Source organism: Rhagoletis zephyria, unplaced genomic scaffold (genome assembly GCF_001687245.7).
Source record: "Rhagoletis zephyria isolate East Lansing unplaced genomic scaffold, Rhagoletis_zephyria_1.1 Rzeph_scaffold_04945, whole genome shotgun sequence".
Classification (NCBI taxonomy): Eukaryota; Metazoa; Arthropoda; class Insecta; order Diptera; family Tephritidae; genus Rhagoletis; species Rhagoletis zephyria.
This window is the reverse complement of record NW_016162028.1, coordinates 8636-27754: the sequence shown is the minus strand read 5'-3', so window position 1 is coordinate 27754 and position 19119 is coordinate 8636. Positions and strand designations below refer to the sequence as shown.

Genomic DNA, 19119 nt, shown 5'->3' with positions numbered 1-19119 from the left:
ATATCGCGATGATTTGGTTATAAATAAGAATGGAAAGTATTAAAAAGTTAAATTTTAATTTTTCTAAAGCTGTGACCCGTCTAGACATTCATTTGCTAGGTTTAGAAAGCTTCTCTGCTTTTTAGGTTTAAAAATTCAGTCAATTAGGGATTGACAGGTACGATTTTTGAAGTTATTAAGAAATTTCTGGAATTTTATTAAGAATTTTATGTGCTTTCCCGAGAGCGCCTATGTATACCTATTCTTTTATTTTATTGGATTTTATTTCAATTTATGATATTTTGATATTATGTTATTTTGTTTTAGTGTTAATTACATTTTTGTTTGTTATTTTAAGTTAATATGTACTATTATTTTACATTTTATTTAATTTTTGGTTATTTTATTTCGTTTGATTTAATTTTTAATTACTTTATTTTTAATTTNGTGTTATTTTACATTTCAGATGACGATATGTACATATGTATATATGTATTTATGTATATGAATAGGTACTTCATGTGAAACTATATTTATTTTATTGGATTTCAGTTTATTTTTCCTAGTATAATATTTGCATTTTTTACTTAACTATTTTGTAATTTTATCCCGTTTTTTAAACGACTTTATAAAAATTTGTTTACGTGTGTTTTTATCGGAAAGGTGGTACCTTAAGGTTGGTGCCGTTCCTTGGATCATAAAGAAATTAACGGTACTGCTAAATTTGTTCGATGAAATGCATCACAATCATCAAAAGTAGAGTTTTGGATTTTTAGTTAGTTACGGCTTTTTGTATTTCGGGGACGATGTGAGATAGGGCCTTTCTAGGTTAAGGTAACGATATGTACTCTATTTTGCATTATCTTTATTTTATTGCATTCCAGTTTATTTTTCCTTTAAATTGTTTAAATAATACTTTGACATTTTCATTATAATTTTTGCGACAATACTTAAAATGTTTTTTTTTTTTATTCTTTATTTATAAATTCATCTACATAAGTATTTAAGTATTTATTTCACTCGTTTTGTTATTTTTTTTTGCTTATGGCTCATTCTTACAAATTTCGCATTCACTCTATTCGTTCACAGTCATTTGTGACTTCTTGCCTCATCGCCTTTTCCACACACTTCCAAATGTTAATTATGCAGTTTATTCATGTTTAGCAGCTTTACAGCCTTTTTTTTATTGCTCATCCGACAGTTTTTACATTTAACAATATTTTTTGGCGTTTTTGTTTTGCTACTTTCCGTGTAATATATAGTTACACACACATAAGTATGTAAATACATATATATGTACATAGCATGAATTCATATAAACTTATACATAGTATGAAGACATGTGCCTATCCATAAAATACATAGTCTGTTAGTTAAGTCAGTCACTAATGCTGTATATATGTATTATTCAATTGCAGGCGAACTTGAGAAGTCAATTGCGGAATGCATCGTCGACAGTGAACTGGAGACGGAAACCGAAGTGGTGCGCCGGTTGAAGCAAATTTTGGACAATGAAATCCAAGAGATCTCATCACTCAAACGCAATGTGTCACGTACGGTGCAGGAATATCAGTCACTAAAGCGTAGCTATGAGGTATTTATGTGTACATTTAATTACATACATGCATACATACATACATACAGTGGTCCACAAAATAATAGGAGTGCGTTATTTTGGTCAGTTGTAGATATACAAAAGTCAAGTTGAGTATACAACAAACAACGAATAAATTCAGATTTCAACCTTTGTACAAAAATTATAAAAATTCTGTAAATTTTCACCAAAATATCAAACTTTTTAATCAGAATCTTCAGAGAAAATTCTGGTATGCAGTTTTATAGCCCATTCAATTCTAGTCTGAAGAAGTGCAAGTTTCAAGCTGCTAAAAAATTCCGTTGATTTTTGGCAATTTTTTTTGCTGGCACTGTCCCCATATAAAAGAAAATTGTCGAACATACTTTGTATGGAAAAAACGTGAAACACCTTCAACCGAAAAAATTCTCAAAAATCAACGGAATTTTTTAGCAGCTTGAAACTTGCACTTCTTCAGACTAGAATTGAATGGGCTACAAAACTGCATACCAACATATTTTCTAAAGATTCTGGTTAAATAGTTTGAAATTTTGGTGAAAATTTGCAGAATTTTTATAATTTTTGTACAAACTTGAAAATGTAAATTTATATGGTGTTTGTTGTATTACCAGCTAGGCTTTTACAAAAAAATACGAAACATTAAATAAACTAAAGCTAGCAGAGTATATGTACCAATACAGTTAAACATATCATCCTATATTTGACATACTTATGTATTTATCCTACATAAAATACATATACTTATATAGATACTATTTATACAATATATGAACTTATAACGTGCAACCAAGCAAGTGACGAGTATAAGCGTGCGCCTGAGAAGTCAGTCTTCTTTATTGTCAACCACCAATTGGGCGTTGAATGCACTCACTTGCTGTTAAGTTTCTTTAAAGTGTTTTCTGGCTGGCAAACAACAAATTGCATGATAATGTCTAAGTGGTTGAATGGGAATTGTGAAATGAAGGCGGGAAGTAATGAAAGAACGTATGAAAGTAGGAAAGCTATTTAAATGTTCTTATTTCATTATATTTTGTTTTGCTTTTTGTTGTAGTTAAATGCTAATAACAATGAAGGCGTTGACATTATTAGCGTCCGCTACTGCCTTAATCGATTGGAGTGCAGTGGTGTGGCTTTTATGTAAATGATATACTACAACGTTATTAATAAATCCGCTGTCAGCAGACTGTTCCAATGAATGAGTCTTGGATGTATCTACTTGTGTAACTATCTACTACCTTAGTTCAACTCGCGAAAAAAGTTTATAATCAAGCTAGAGTATGTAATTAGAAACTGTTTTTCTTTCATATGGCGCCCGACCCGCTGTAATGTTCATACTTTCTTACATAAAGTATCCACGTACTTGCGGATGAGCGATTACTAAGTCCTGCGGTATTTCATATTTTTATTTATTGTTTTGCGAGTTTATTTATATAAATATGTACGTTCTTATAGACCTATGCATACATATATACTTATATGTATATAAGCAGACAATAGTGATATCGAAATTCTATTGAAGACACGAAACATTTTCCATTCATTAAAACTGCTGGGCCATTATTTAGTGCCATTTATTACTGGTGTTAAGGGTAAATTTGTTTGATCAGTAATTAAGTGGGAATATAAAGATAGGTCAATAATTAGTTTCGAGTGAATAATTATTTTCGATTGCTTTAGAAGAAGAATGGTTGTTATTTAGTTGTGGCGCCTGGAAAATTCAAACTATCAATATTTTAATACGATTAATGTTTGTTTTTTTGTTTACTTTGAACTCCTATCACAAGCTCTTGTAGATAAGAAACTAAAATTCGTAAATGAGATAGCAATACTTGTAGCTATATATGTACGTACATAGTACTACATATAACAAAAATAATGTGGTAAGCGAATTTTAACTTTATTGATTTATGACTTCTTTACATACTTCAGTTAAAAGTAGTGCAAGAGTTAAGTAGCTGCTGGGACCCATTATACACGGCCTGCGTCGAATAAAATTATCCGCCATACTTTTTCCCATACTATTGAAATATTCAAATTTTGTTTTTTGTTTTTTTTGCTTCTTATTAGCTTGGCATTGAATTGCATAACATATTTAGTGCCCATTCGTTTAATAACAAAAAAATCGACCTAATTGGTATTTCAAAAAATTTGCCTAACAGCTAGGTGTTACCCCAAAAAGCAGGTAACAAAAAATAGTACCTACGTTTTAGCCGAATTTCTTCAGCTTCCTGGTAAGAGATTGTTAAAAGCCGATTTTCGGGGAACTGTCGCCGAAAAATTCAGAATAAAAAAAAGTCAAAAAATGTCCACTTGTCACAATAGAAGTAGCTTATTAATGACATCGGTAACTAAGTATTAACAGTGATATACAGTCAGCATCAAAAATACGCATACTTTTGAAAACAATACTTTTTTTAAGTTCTTTCGTTTGACACTTTTATTTTTTAACTGGTGGCAAATCTTTTCAAAAACATTTTATAAATAAAGCTTACCTCAACCTCAAAAGTATTTTTGAAATAGAGTTTACCTAAACCTATCTCCTTTTACATTAACAGCCGGTTTCACCAGCTATTTAAATGGAAAATGATTTTTTTTATTTTCTACGAATTTCTATATAAAATTTGAAAATTCAAAATCATTTTTCTCTTAAATTGCATTCGTGCAAGTATTCTCAAAATCAAGTTTTCTTAAATCACTCTCGTTTGATACTCAAAATATTTGATCTAACTTACTAGTAAAATTGATTTAACTTTTTTTTGAATAGGTGGCAACTCTCTTCAAAAATATATTCAAAATTAAGCTTTCTTAAATCTCTTTCGTTTGACTGCAAATTTAAACTATTTGATCGAACTTGCAAATCTAATTGATTCTAACTTTTTTTGAACAGTTGGCAACCTTCTTCAAAACTTTTTCGGAATAAACCGCTTTTGAACTCATTTCGTTCGACATCAATATTATTGAACTATTTACTTGATTTTATTTTGTATCTATCTGCGCGCCAAAATTCATTGAAATCACTCAGTTGTTTTATTGTGAAAGAGCGACAAAATTACTCACACCGTCAATCACAAACTTTCATATTAATAACATTATTGGGATATTCAAATAACCCTTCATTGAAATAATCTGTCTTAAAATACCTATTAAAGGTTTATTTTCCATATACTTTTAATTATTTCCTTTAGTTATTACTAATCGGAATTGATAGCCGATAAATACGTTATCTTCATTCAAATTCCAGCGATTTATTTATTTATTTACTCTTCCAATCTTGGGTTGACGTATACAATTCAATTTTTATTAAGCAAATCAATTTATTTACAATAGGGGTATTCACACGCATTTCGGTAGTTTTCGTAAATTGCTAGTTGTTACTCGGTAATTTTATCAACTGTCAATGTCCTTACAGCTTACTTTTGTTAGTCTGCTAAATTATGTTAATCCACAGCTGATTTGTAGTTTTTTTTCCTGTAAAAAAAAAAATCAATCGAAAAAAAAATTATCAAGCTAGCCACCACGATAATTCGATAATTGGTACACCCAAAATAAAATAATTTTACACAAACAAAATACATGCGGAAAAACTACTGCGCAAAAAGTAACGAGGTATCAATTAATACTTGATACTTGAAGCTTAAGTTTGGTGTGAATCCCTTGTATGTTGTTATGAAACATGATTGGCTCTAGCGTTTGTTTTATCTTTCGTTACGGTGTTTTTTTTTTTTTCGTTGACACCACAGCGCAATAGTAGTGGAATATTTTTGTTTCAATCAAAGACGTGTTTTGAAGAGTTATCGAAAGTTGTAAAAATTTGCATTGAAATTCCCCATAAAAAATACTTCACGTCTTTCCTTGTTCCGCTGCTGCTGCCTTGAATATTTTCTTAACTATGCTAATGGTGCGTCTAATCGTTTGTCGCCACGCCCACTTGCATGCTTGCATACTTTTTAATTTTTCAATTTTTACAATTTTGGATTTGGATGGATGGTTAGTCAGCGCTGTTAATCAGTTAGTTGGCCAACAATCAGCAATGCCAATTGAAGCAAAAAACACAGTAGACGCAACAACAGCAATAACAAGTCAAGTCAAGTCAAGCCAAGGTTGAATGTCAGTGCGCCAGCTAAACATAATTAAATTGTTGCGTCTTTTACTTTTATTCAACTTTTTGTTTATTTTTTTTATTATTATACTTGCGTATTTTTGCAATTTTTATTTCAGCTGGCTATTTTTTTTTGGTCTCATTTTATATTTTGTTATGTTATATTCGTATTATTATGATAATGATTATTTTATTTGTTATTGTTTTTTAATTTCTCTTTCGCATGCGATTGTTATGCTTACGCGAAACCGCAGCTCCTCAGCCGCATTCAGTCAACTTGAGCCGGTGAATAATAATCAGCGCTGAATGCGGTCGTCGAACAGTGGTGGTGGTCACTCGAAGTAATTTTTTGCTGTGTAGGGGTTGTGTGTGCGCGCATATATGGGGGGAGGGGCGGGCAGAGATGGCGGGTGATGCCGTATTATGTTCCAGCTGAGCGCCGGCAACCAGTTTTGCGGTTGGGCGTGCCGGTGATTACGTTGTGATTGTTTTTTTTTTTAATCAGTGGAAATATTAAATTTATCATTATCATTTTTGTTGTTGTTGCGCCAGGTTTTGCTTTTACCTTTTCTTTTTGGTTTGTTTTATTGTTATTATTTATGTTTAAACCTTCAAATGTTGTTGAATAGTTGATGGTGTTGCTAATAAGTAACTGTTTTTGCGCGACATAAAATGTGACAGTTTTAATTTTGGCATTGTCACCTTTTGCTGTTTGGCGATAACCGCATTTTTATGAGCTCCTTTCATGCTTTCTTATATTTTGTAATGGTTTGGTCATTTGCCAATTTCAAATTGATTTTTTTGTGTGACTATTTCATGCCTTATTATTTTTTATTTGGACTACATACATACGTACATATGTACATTAGACCGTCCCGGAAAAAGAGTTCACCGTACACCCTACAGTCTAAATTATAAAAAAAATGTTTTTTTTCCGTCATATCTGCGGCATTTACAGTCGGATCTCAATGTAATATATATCAATTTGTTTGTCTCGAGGAGATAAATTCGAAATAAAAATAAATGTTTTTGTTCCAAAGTTCATTTTTATCACCCTAACGTACCACCCTGATTGCAGTAATTACAGCTCACAAGCCTAAAATTAGAAAAAAAATCTATGATTTGAATTGTAAAATGTGGCTCATCAAGGTCTACATAAACAAATTCTGATATAATAGTAAAAGAGTTAAATATCAAAAGTATTTTCTTCTAAAAATTGCATTACCTTCAACTTAAAACAAGATTTTTTCTCAACTTTTTTTATTCTCAACTTTTCTATTAGTATCTATCAACCTTTTCGTCGAAAATAATTTTTTCCAAAACGAATTTTTTAATAAATTGTTTTCGAAGTGCCTTTTTAAGTGTCTTTAAAGAAAAAACTCCCAAACAATGTTTTTTCTCTAAAGAAATAGTTTTTTGCTCAAAAAGGGTAAATTTTTTATAAATTTGGTTGACGTTATTTTCTTAAGAAACTATTTTTAGCCACAATATATTTTACGTAAAAAATTAGTGGATTTTTTCCTTAATAAAAGCAGTTGCCTTAAAATTTTCTATCCTATTCTAAAATTGTGTATCATAAAAAATTCCCAAAAATTATTTTTCCCGAAAAAATTTGTCTCCTCAAAATTTTTGTTTCTAATGTTATTATTGTGGCGTAATAATATTTATTTTAACAATGTTATCGTGGTATAAAGCACAGTAGATAAAACTGGTTAGAATTTTCGGTAAATTTTTTCTGATTTGGGTTAAAATTTTTTTTCCTTAAAAACTGTTATTCAATTCAAACATTTTGTTATTACAAGCTCTTATTTTTTTTTTTAATAATTTTTATCAAAATAAAATTTTTTAAATAAATATTTTTTTAGTTCGAATTTCAAATTAGATTACTTATTTTGATAATTTTTTCTAATTTTTATAAACATATTTTTTTTTCTAAAAATTCTTGATAAAAATCACATTAAAATAAAAAATAAAAATCTACTAAATTCTAATTACTACTAATACTACAATTTCCTTATGAGTGGAATAACCTTCGGGAAATATGTTTCCCTTGCTCCTGAAAGCGTTAACAAATTTGGTTATTGTCGATTGTGGATATTACCGAAAAATGTAAAAAGCGGCCCCTAAAAAACCACGAACAGTTTCTTTTGAAATTGCCTTGCAAGAATACTTTAGATTTTAGATTCAGGGGTGTCTAATTCATTTATTTACATATGGTGGCGAAAATGTATATAGGTAAGAGACATTTTTTTTAGTAAGTTTAAGCTGTTTTTCTTTGTTTAAAAAATGTTTATTATTTTTTTATGAAAATATAGCTTATTTTTTTAATCTAAAAAAAAACATGAAAATCAAAATTACAAAAGTTGTAGAACAATTATGAAAACTCAACGAATTTTAACACAGGTACATCAAAATTTGAAACATTTTAATAAAAAAATTAAAAATTTATTTGAGTATGTCGTTTTGTAGCTCAATGAATTTTAGTATTATAAAGTGCCGGTTTGAACTAGCCAGGACTAACCGTTGATATTTTGCAATTTTTGGCTCCATGAAAAGTATCGCTCTACAATTTTTTATATGGAGAAAAGCCTTCAATGAAAAAAAAAATCCAAAAACTTTTGTAAAACTTTCGAGCTTTTTGAAGCTCTTAGGAAGAAAAATACGAATACGAAATTTAGATATGGAACCGAAAGAAATAAATATTCGTTTTATTTGTTACAGTCCAGTAGATATGTATACCGACTCCCGCGCCACCTAACGACTAAATACCTAATATATCTCACGATTCGTCATATGTATTTGAAAAACCTGTATATATGGTCCAGTTGGTTCATATTTGGAATAAATATACTACTAACATGATCCCTTACTGAAAGGTCTGGCCAAACGGCTCCCCTCAATTTAATCTCAGATATGTACACTGGTGCAAGGACGGATCAATGATAGAGGACCGAGCAGGTCCATAGTCTCGTAGGGCGAGGTAATAGAAATCTCAATTTGTGCCATTCTAGCCATCTTTTTAGACAGCCAGACCCTATCCAAATAGAATGATCACCTCTGCGTTCGCCGCAAGGAACACGGTCACAACAACTACGCTGAATACCAGGTCAATGCAGGATTGAAAGTAACGAGTAGTTGTGGAACCGGCACCGCTTTTCGGAATCAGTTGGTCCTCCTCGATGCGCTTAATCAAGACGTAGGTATCCTCAGAATGCAGGAAGTATTGGTGCTAGGAAAGGGGAGTTGGATGTGCTAGTCATTTTGGATTTCCTTTTGCTAGGAACGATATAATTCTTTTGAATAGAGCCAACACATGCATGATATCTTGGTCCAGCAGGGTTAAGAACTATCATAGGGATTCAAAAGATCTTCTATGTCGCGTTTACCCATTAAATTGATAATCAACAACTACGCACATAAATACTGGTATATGTGAGAGAGGGCGAAATATTAGGCAGGTGGATAAAGTGGTAAATCAAGATGTGACCTTTTTACCATTCTTGAAGTGAAACTTCTTTAGCGGCGGTTGGTTGGTTGGGAGTAAATTGGCAAATTCAACGGAAATTTCACACGGAAATGGTGCAACGGAAATTGCACACGGAAATGGTTGGGAGTGAAGTGATTTCTAAATGTATGCACATGGTATTCATTTAACAAAAACGTTCTAATAAAAGGTTAAAAAATAAGACTTAGATAAGACTAATGCAAGAATGAAAGTAAGGTAATGAGTATGTACATAGATAAAGGCAAAAGTAAAAGTAAAAACAAAGATGGGTTAGGATTAAGGGGAAAAATGAAGAACTAGGTAAATTTAAACACTTATACAGGGGCAAAGGTGAAGATGTAGATGAAGAAACTAATAAACATAAGGGTAAAAATAAAGATAAATATTATATTTTAAATAAATAAAAAATAAAAAATATTTTATCGATTTTGTTAACGATATTTATAGATATTTTTTATGGATTTTGTTATCGAAATTTTTGTTATCAATGTTTATCGATATTTTTGCTATCGTGTTTGCTATCGATACTTGTTGTCGATTTTGTTTCGATATGTATCTATTTTGGTATCGATATTTATCGAGTTTGTTATCGATTTTTGTATCATTTTGTTATAAATATTTTGTTGTCGGTATTTTGTTATTGATATTTTTATCGATTTTGTTATCGATATTTATTGATTTTTTATCGATGTTTCTGTTATTGATTTTGTTATCGACTTTTTTATAGATTTTTTTATCGATATTTATCGATTTTGTTATCAACATTTTTGTCGATTTTGTTATCGATATTTATCAATTTGGTTATCAACATTTTTATCGATATTTTGATTGATTTTGTTATCGATTTTTATATATATTTTTATCGATTTTGTTTACAATATTTTTCGATATTTTTGTTGTCAATTTTGTTTTCGATATTTATCGACAGTGTTTGGAAGACTAGTATTTGCTTTATTTAGTGTATTTTTCAGGTTTTCAACCAATGTTTGGTGCTATAGTAGAGTTTAATTTATTTTTTTGCCCAGAGCTTAAATTTATTTGCCCAAAGCTTAAATTTATTTGCCCAAAGTTTAATTTTATTTGCCAAAAGTTTAACTTGATGTGTCAATGCTATATATGAAATTAGGGAAAGCTAAATTGTGAGCATTCTTAATCGAATATACTCTATCTCTTTAGCAGAAAAAAGGCAATGTCCATAAATGTCCCTGTTTATGAGATAAACTAGATATGTAACGTAAGTTTCACTTCTCCAGTGTGGCCCGGGCGCTCTTACTTTTTTTTATTAAGTTTGGCTCCTCTAATGTTTTTGGTCAACCTTCTTCTTGCAAGAAGTTACAGTATTATGTGCCTTCCAAGCAGATTTTCATGCGAAGCCTTGAAGCCAAAGGGCGAACGCTTAAAAAAAAGAAAGAAAAAAATTGGATAGTGGTCAGATCAAGAATTGAACTTGGGTCAAACATCATTGGGCAGGCTTATTATTTTAGAACTCACTGAAACATCATTTTCGGTAGCTTTAAAAACCATTATCAGTCCAGCCCAATACCAGTTTTATTAAAAGATTTTGTGAATGGAAATATTTATATTAGTATTGAATAAAACATAGATGATGCCTATACCAGACAAATAACTATTTTCATCTACAGCCTGTATTTGTTTTTAAGTGGATGTACAGACCGTACGCAACGTGAAAAGTACCCATATTTTGAACTTACGCAAGTCATCATTCGCTGATGTAAACACTGTTGAGTAAATACTGTTTTTGTCTTTAAGTACGGAATCTTCTAACGGAAGTAGTTAAATGTTTATAGAATTATGTACATAAATGTAAATAGTTAATCAAACAAAGATACCAGTATAAAAACAGCAGACTTTCACGAATACCGCATAGTTCATCTTACACAACGCGCCAAGTACGTGTGCTAACTGTTTTACACATTCGTTCTTAGGAAACTTAAAAGAAAAGAAAGAATCAGGATGCGCCTTTTAGTGCTATTGTCACTTTTAGCCTTAGTAGCACTGTCCTACCAGCAGACGTCGTCATCCAATAGTACTTCCACGACTGTAACATGTACCAACACCTGTACCAATCGCTATAATCCAGTTTGTGCCACGTTCAGAAACACACGTCGTACATTCGAAAACCGCTGCATTTTGCGAGCGAATAGACGTTGCGCCCGCCGAAGGGGTACCCTATGTAAGCAATAAAATATATGACGACACATTAAGCGATAACCACTTTATTAAACAAATTTTTTTCCTCTTATTAGCTACACTTGGCTTACGTTTCTTATACACCGGCACGTGTAATTAGATGATCTTCGTTTTAAGTTCAGCCCGTAGAATTTAAGTCGTTAGATGAAGCGCCAATTAATAGACGTGGAGTTGTGTGCAGACAAGCAAGGTGTTAAAGCGTTTTCCTGGCCTATTGCCCTTTGTACTATATTCGTCTGAAATGTGACATAATAAAAGTATTAAAATTATTATATAATAGCTTTGAATTCCTTTGAACTTTGTAATTTGTGTGGTAAATGCAGTGGGTATATCAGACCAAAGACGCACTGATGAGATCCAATTCGTATGTGCTTATCCTCTCTCCACATTGAGCCCAGAATTTTTTCCCGTCGTCACGTCATTGCCTTACACTCAAAAAGCAGGTCCAGTGGTGTCTCCTTGGCTGAGTCGCAAAAGCGACAGAGGTTATTTGACCACATTCCTAACCTATGCAGCTGTCCCCTTCATCCCGTGAGGATGCCCGTGACAATGCTCAGTTTCCCCCTTGGGCAGGTTAACGAGAAGCCTATATATCGTATACCACTATTAGTCCTTAGGCTTTCCCCCTTGGGCAGGTTAATGAGAAGCCTATATCTGGTATACCCCTATTAATCCTTAGGCTTTGCGTAGTCCAATGGTGCTTCGCTATTTCTGTTCTCTCATTATTTTTGTTTATTTTCTGAGCTCTTCCTCATTCGCGTTGTGATCTACTGCAAGGTATGGCTCGGGACCTGCGCGAGTTGAGGTTGCTGCTTCTTTATCTAATCTGTCCACTACCTCTCTTCCCTCCATTCTCCAGTGACCTGGTATCCAGGGTAGTTGAATACAGCAATAGCATTTGGATTCTCAATGCACTCAAGGACTAGAGAAGATTTTAAAAGTTGCTTTGTACGGCTGCCAAAGAATCTGTGGTTGGTAGGAGATTCTGCGACCTTTTCCATCGGTTCATCTCGATCAGTGAACGAATCGCACACACCAACGAAGAAACAAATAGTTGTATTCATATCCGATTAGAACAGCTGGTATGACAAAGAAAACGTGTAGCGATACTGTATGGTGCGACATAATACAAATGAGATCTTAACATATTAAAGAAATGGTGCGCCAGGGAGGTTTTTTAGAATCGCCCCCTTTACCAGGATAATAAATCTTCCAGGCATGAGGAACATAGCTGTGGATGGGTTTTCACAGAGATTAAGTATCTCGGTCTGATCCTGGATTCTAAACTTCTGTGGACGTCTGACGTTGATGCGACCACTTCCAAGGCTACGAGGCCACTGGTGGTGTACAGGCGTCTTATTGTCCCGTACATGGAGAAGCTAGGATCCCTAGGGTCCCTCTAGCCATTTTCCCCGGAGATGAAATAAACAAGGCAGTTGTTTTCGAGAAGAGATTCAAAATAGCGCTCTGAACCAAAGCAACCTGAAACAATTCTTTTTTGGAGGCACGTGTGCAAGCAAGCACTATGCAATGGTAGACCGATGGCTCAATAATCCAAAGTGCAAAATTATCTGCGCCCTTGGGCATTGTTCAAGCGGAGGTCTTCGCAATCAAACTGTGTGCAGAGATTAACTTACGTAGAAACTACCGTAATGGGAGAATATTAATTTTTAGCAACAGTAAGGTAGCACTCAAGACGAGGGTATTGTCTTTGAGCTAAAATCTTCTCTAGTCCTAGAGTGCATTGAGAATCTAAGTGCTATTGATGTATTCAACTACGCTGGATACCAGGTCACTGCAGAGTGGAGGAAAGAGAGGTAGCGGACAGATTAGCTAGGGAAGCAGCAACCTCAACTCGCGCAAGTCCCGAGCCATACCTTGCAGTAGATCACAACGCGAATGGGGAAGAGTTCAGAAAATAAACAAAAATAATGAGAGAATAGAAATAGCGAAGCACCATTGGACTGCGCAAAGCCTAAGGATTAATAGGGGTATACGAGATATAGGCTTCTCATTAACCTGCCCAAGGGGGAAACTGAGCATTGTCAAGGGCATCCTCACGGGATGAAGGGGACAGCTGCATAGGTTAGGAATGTGATAAAATATCCTCTGACGCTTTTGCGACTCAGCCAAGGAGACACCACTGGACCTGCTTTTTGAGTGTGAGGCAGTGGCGTGACGACGGGAAAAAATTCTGGGCTCAATGTTTAGAGAGGATAAGCACATACGAATTGGATCTCATCAGTGCGGCTTTGGTGTGATATACCCACTGCATTTACCACACAAATTACAAAGTTTTTAAAATCTGGGAACCAGCCACTACGAAGGAATTCAAAGCTTTTATATAATAATTGTAATATTTTTATTATGTCACATTTCAGACGAATATAGTACAAAGGGCAATAGGCCAGGAAAACGCTTTAACACCTTGCTTGTCTGCACACAACTCCACGTCTATTAATTGCTCTTCATCCAACGACTTAAATTCTACGGGCTGAACTTGAAACGGAGGTCCTCTAATAACAGGTGCCGGTGTATAAGAAACGTAAGCGAAGTGTAGCTAACGAAAGGAAAAAAAATTTCAATAAATTGGTTGTTGCTTAATGTGTCGTCATATATTTTATTGCTTACACAGGGTACCCCTTCGGCGGGCGCAACGTCTATTCGCTCGCAAAATGCAGCGGTTTTCGAATGTACGACGTGTGTTTCTGAACGTGGCACAAACTGGATTATAGCGATGGGTACATGGGTTGGTACATGTTATAGTCGTGGAAGTACTATTGGATGATGACGTCTGCTGGTAGGACAATGCTACTAAGGCTAAAAGTGACAATAGCACTAAAAGGCGCATCCTGATTCTTTCTTTTCTTTTAAGTTTCTTAAGATCGAATGTGTAAAACAGTTAGCAGTAAGATGAACTCTGCGGGATTCGAGAAAGTTTGGTGTTTTTATACTGGTATCTTTGTTTGATTTACTATTTACATTTATGTACAAGAATATTTAACTACTTCCCTTAGAAGATTTCGTACTTGAAGACAAAAACAATATTTACTCAACAGTGTTTACATCAGCGAATGAAGACATGCGTAAGTTCAAAATATGGGTACTTTTCACGCTGCGTACGGTCTGTACATCCGTTAATTAATTCCAACTGTTTTTACCCTTCTTTCCCGCCCAACCGACACGAGGGGCGCATTCCGGGTGACGTGCGGTACCTTTTTTTTTATTTTTGGTTGCCAAGTCGTGGTAACTGAAATTTGTTAAGAGTCGAGATCTAAAACTTAAAAACAAATAATACAGGCTGTAGATGAAAACAGTTATTTTTTCTGGTATAGGCATCATCTATTCTTTATCCAATAGTAATATAAATATTTCCATTCAAAAAGTCTTAAAATAAAACTCGTATTGGACTGGACTGATAATGGTTTTTAACGGTACCGAAAAAGATGTTTCAGTAGGTCCTAAAATAATAAACCTGCCCAACGACGTTTGACTCAAGTTCGATTATTGACCTGACCACTATCCAATTTTTCAATATATTTTTTTTAAGCTTTCGCCATTTGGCAGGCAATGGCTTCGCATGAAAAATCATCTGCTGCTCGGAAGGCACGTTATACTGCAACTTATTGCAAGAAGAAGGTTGATCAAAAACTTTATAGAAGCCAAACTTAATAAAAAAAAGTAGGTTTTTCGATTTGAGTTACAACAACCAAGAGAAGAAGCTCAGGCGACTCTTATTAACCAAACAAATGCCTAAAGAAATGTAAAGAAAGCTTAAGAAGCTCTAGTCTGGAACTGGCCAGTTTATAAGCATGCATACATAGTTGTTTTAACCTCTATAATATATATGAGTATTTTTTTATAGACGGGCACAGCGTAAAAGCTCTCTCCGTGCAAAATGTCAAACCAAAGCTTCATCTTAACATCCTCACCAAATATAATTTATTAAATAAAAACGTTATTTTCTTCAGTTCACTTTAATTATAACAAGCCGTTTCATTCTTTTTGTTGCTTTTTTCTTTTTCATTTTGAAGTGACTTGACCATTTACGTTTTTGTTTTTAGCGAATTGAGTATTTTTCTACATTAAGTTTAATTTGCTGATGCTTTGATTGCATCAACACTTCATTGGCCAAAAGTGTTTCGCGTTTCGTCATTGTTGGCGATCATTTGCTGATTCGATCTCTTGGCGATCCATTTTTCTTCCAACTCTATTCGTAGTTGTGTCTGTGGAGCAGTGTTTGCAGTGCGTTGCTTACTTATCAAATGTTATTGTTAAATTTGTCATTACTATGTACAGTAACTAAAACAAATGACCACGTGTAGATTTTCTTCAAATATTCGTAATATTTTTCGAGATAATTTTTTTTTTGTTACTTTATATAAAAAAATATCGTCAAAGCTTTTACCAAAACCATGTAAATCACAGTTTCAAACTTTATACAAAATTTAGGAAAATTCAACAAATTTTCAATTTTTTATTCTGAATTTTTAGAAGGTTTCTGGGAATGCTGTTTTATCGCTCATACAATTTTAGTCTAATGAAGTGCAAGTTTCAAACGGCTAAAAAATTGCGTTGATTTTTGAGATTTTTTTTTGGAGGAACTTTTTCGAGTTTTTTAATATAACAAGCACAATTTATAAAAGCTTGCGTTGATAGTTTGAAATTTTGTTGCTGAAGATCTCTCGCGTTTTATTTCATAAGAAATGCATACTTATATGAAAAAAAGTACAAAAACCCGTCACAAAAAAAAAATATCAAAAATCAAAGCGATGCCGTTTGAAACTCGCGCTTCATTCGACTAAAATTTTATGAGCTCTAAATCATATCCAAAAATTTTCTAAAAATTCATAATAAAAAGTGGAAATTTGTTGAATTTTCCTAACTTTTGTACAAAGTTTGAAACTGTGATTTAATCGGTTTTGTTTAAAGTTTAGACGATATTTTTATATAAAAATAACCAAAAAATCTCGAAAAACACGTGGTCATTTGTTTGAGTCACTGTAGGTATTCCGCCTAACTGTTTAGGAAGTTCGCTCGCGCCACACATACTACATATGTATGTACATAAGACAACATTACCCCAAAAATTTGCGGTTTTTTCATCGGAATTATAAAATTTTTTATAAGTATTTTAAGACTGCCGCCAAAATGTTTTCCGTGTTAGGGGTATTGATATAACGTGATAAACTGCCGATAAATGTGATAAAATTATAAATTTCATACAAATTAAGATTTAGGTGAGCTAGACCGATTTGAAATTACCTCAAAAAATTTCATAATTTTGATTACGTTGATAAAATGTTTAAACATTTTTAAATGTTTGACCATTTTTATAAACCAATTTTATTTATAAAAACTCGATTTTTGGAAGTATTTTCAAATAATAATATTTTTTCGAATTTTTTTTTCGGAACTTGTAAAATATAATAAATTTTATATTTACGATGGAAAAAAAGGTCGATTTTTTTTTTGTATGTAAAGCGATGCAATCTAATGTACGTACCTACATATGAGTAGCCCACTGGTAAAGTGCGCTATGTAAAATTTTTTCAATTTTCTGTTTTTGGTGGGTAACGTACCAGTGTTTAAAGTAGTTTCATGTCCACTAACAACACAGTGCAAAATCTTTCTATATTCTGAAAAAATAGCATCAAATGTTAACTACTCTTGCAAAAGTCGCTATCATACTTATTTATAAACTTTCAGAAGTCTTTGTGTTCTGATGAACTTAGAAAACGGCTTTAGGTCGTATAGATTGTTAATGTTATGTTTATCCAGAATTTCAGGTAATAAAAAAATTTACATGGTACTTGTTGTCGCAGTCGTTTTTTTATATTTATCTTTGGCTTACTATCATAAAATCACATAACGCTGTTTGCTAGTGGACTACTCATATGTGGTATATGGCGTATATGTATGTACATACATATATGTACACATCTAAATGTAAAGTAATGAATTCTTTTAAAAGCGTCACTTAGCGCCAAAATTAGTTTTGGGACAGTGTACATAAATATTGCTTCCGCTTCTGGCTTTTCATACGTTCATTATTATTTATCTTAGTTTCAATTTAACTTTTAACTTTATTTAATTTTGTCTATTTTTTTTTTAATATGTTTGAAAAGTGTGTTCTTTGTTTGCTAGTTGATCGTGGTACTATGCTATAAATATTCTTTGTTTTACGGGGTGTCTTTTTCTGTCATCACATGTTTTTGCGCTTGCTTTAGAAAAATCTATATATATATATAAATTTAAGGGACTCACAAGACGCCTTAAATGTCATAAGATTTTTCAATATAAATAAATACGTATATTATTTATAAGCGATTTGTACCTATTTATTAACTTATCAATTTAATTGAATTTGAACTTTATACGGTAGGAAACCCTCTAAAAACATTTTCTGCACAACATTGCCTTGGACCTATTTCAAATGGCACCAATATTTTAATTTTTAATTTAACCTATTGCTTGAACTTTATGCAGCTTTTAAATAACGGCAACGCTCTTTACAAATATATTCGAATAAAAGCTTCTTTAAATTTTTTCAATTTACAACTGCTTTGTAATATTTTATTAAGCTTGTCGATTTATTTGAACTTTACTTAAAACGGGTGGCAACCCTCTTCGAAATGTTTTCTAAGCAAAGCTTTCGTAAACCTCCCTCGCTTGCCACCCATACTGCAAAACTTCATTTAACATATGACTAAAATTGAATTTAATGTTTATAGCAGGTGGCAATATTCTTCAAAATTGTTTTCAAAACAAAGCTTTCTTCAACCACTTACGTTTGACACCCCTATATTGTGATATTTTATTTGACTTTGTAGCAGAGTACGCGACGTCGTTCGTGATAAATATATAGAGGATTAAAAATCTATCACAGTTTTGTGTTGACACGTAATTTCAGAAACATGTGGATTATGGCTCCAAAGTTATAGCTGGTTAAAAAGTTCACGCCTTTGAAGTATGCCTTGGCTAAGCTCATTTTTTAAATCCTATGATGGAACCATCCGATTCGGTCCATCCGTTTATGCTGCAACTTTTAACATACAAATGTATAGTAGATGTACCACTTCTAAAGGGGTGCCACGCCTAATTGTAAACACTTACCCCCTTTTTAGTTTACCATAAGCGGTTACTGACTCCCATACCTTACTATGTTTTTATCATGACCAACCATTTTCTCGGCGGGACGTACAGGTATGTAGGTATACGTATTACGTACGGTCTCTACGTCAATAGAGTTCTAAGAGGTGGCAACTCCTTTAAAAAATATCGCATGTGTTAATTCATTGAAAACAAATTGGTTATATTATATTTTTCCCCCAATTTCATTCAAATCCATAAAGCCGTTTTTAATACACTACTAAATAAAATAAGAATTTAAAATCTGATTATAAATGAAAAATTTATAAAAAATTTCAACATTTCAAGATATTTTGTGCCATTACTCAGACACATTAAACTTTTTATGAACTATTTATATGCATTAAACCGTATCACAAAAACTTCCCTTACTTTTAAAATTCTTGACGTTTCCAAACATTTTAATTTTTAAATTTACTCACAAACTCACACACACATTTTCATTTTCAATCTCAAGCAACAACAATTTCGAACAATTTCAATTTTTTATTTTAAATCTTATATGATTTTAAAATGCTGGAAAACTTCAAACAAAAAAAATCATGGCCGACAAATTGAGAGAACGGTTCTACCTTGCTA

The 19119-nt window shown here is 32.7% G+C and overlaps 1 protein-coding gene across 1 annotated transcript in view; it reads left to right on the top strand.

Moving 5' to 3' along the window:
* Positions 1-19119, top strand: part of LOC108371394 (rho GTPase-activating protein 92B-like) — a 29373-nt gene that overhangs the window by 4447 nt on the left and 5807 nt on the right. The window contains 1 exon segment of the mRNA XM_017626942.1: positions 1398-1573. Within this exon segment, the coding sequence (XP_017482431.1) occupies positions 1398-1573 (176 nt within the window).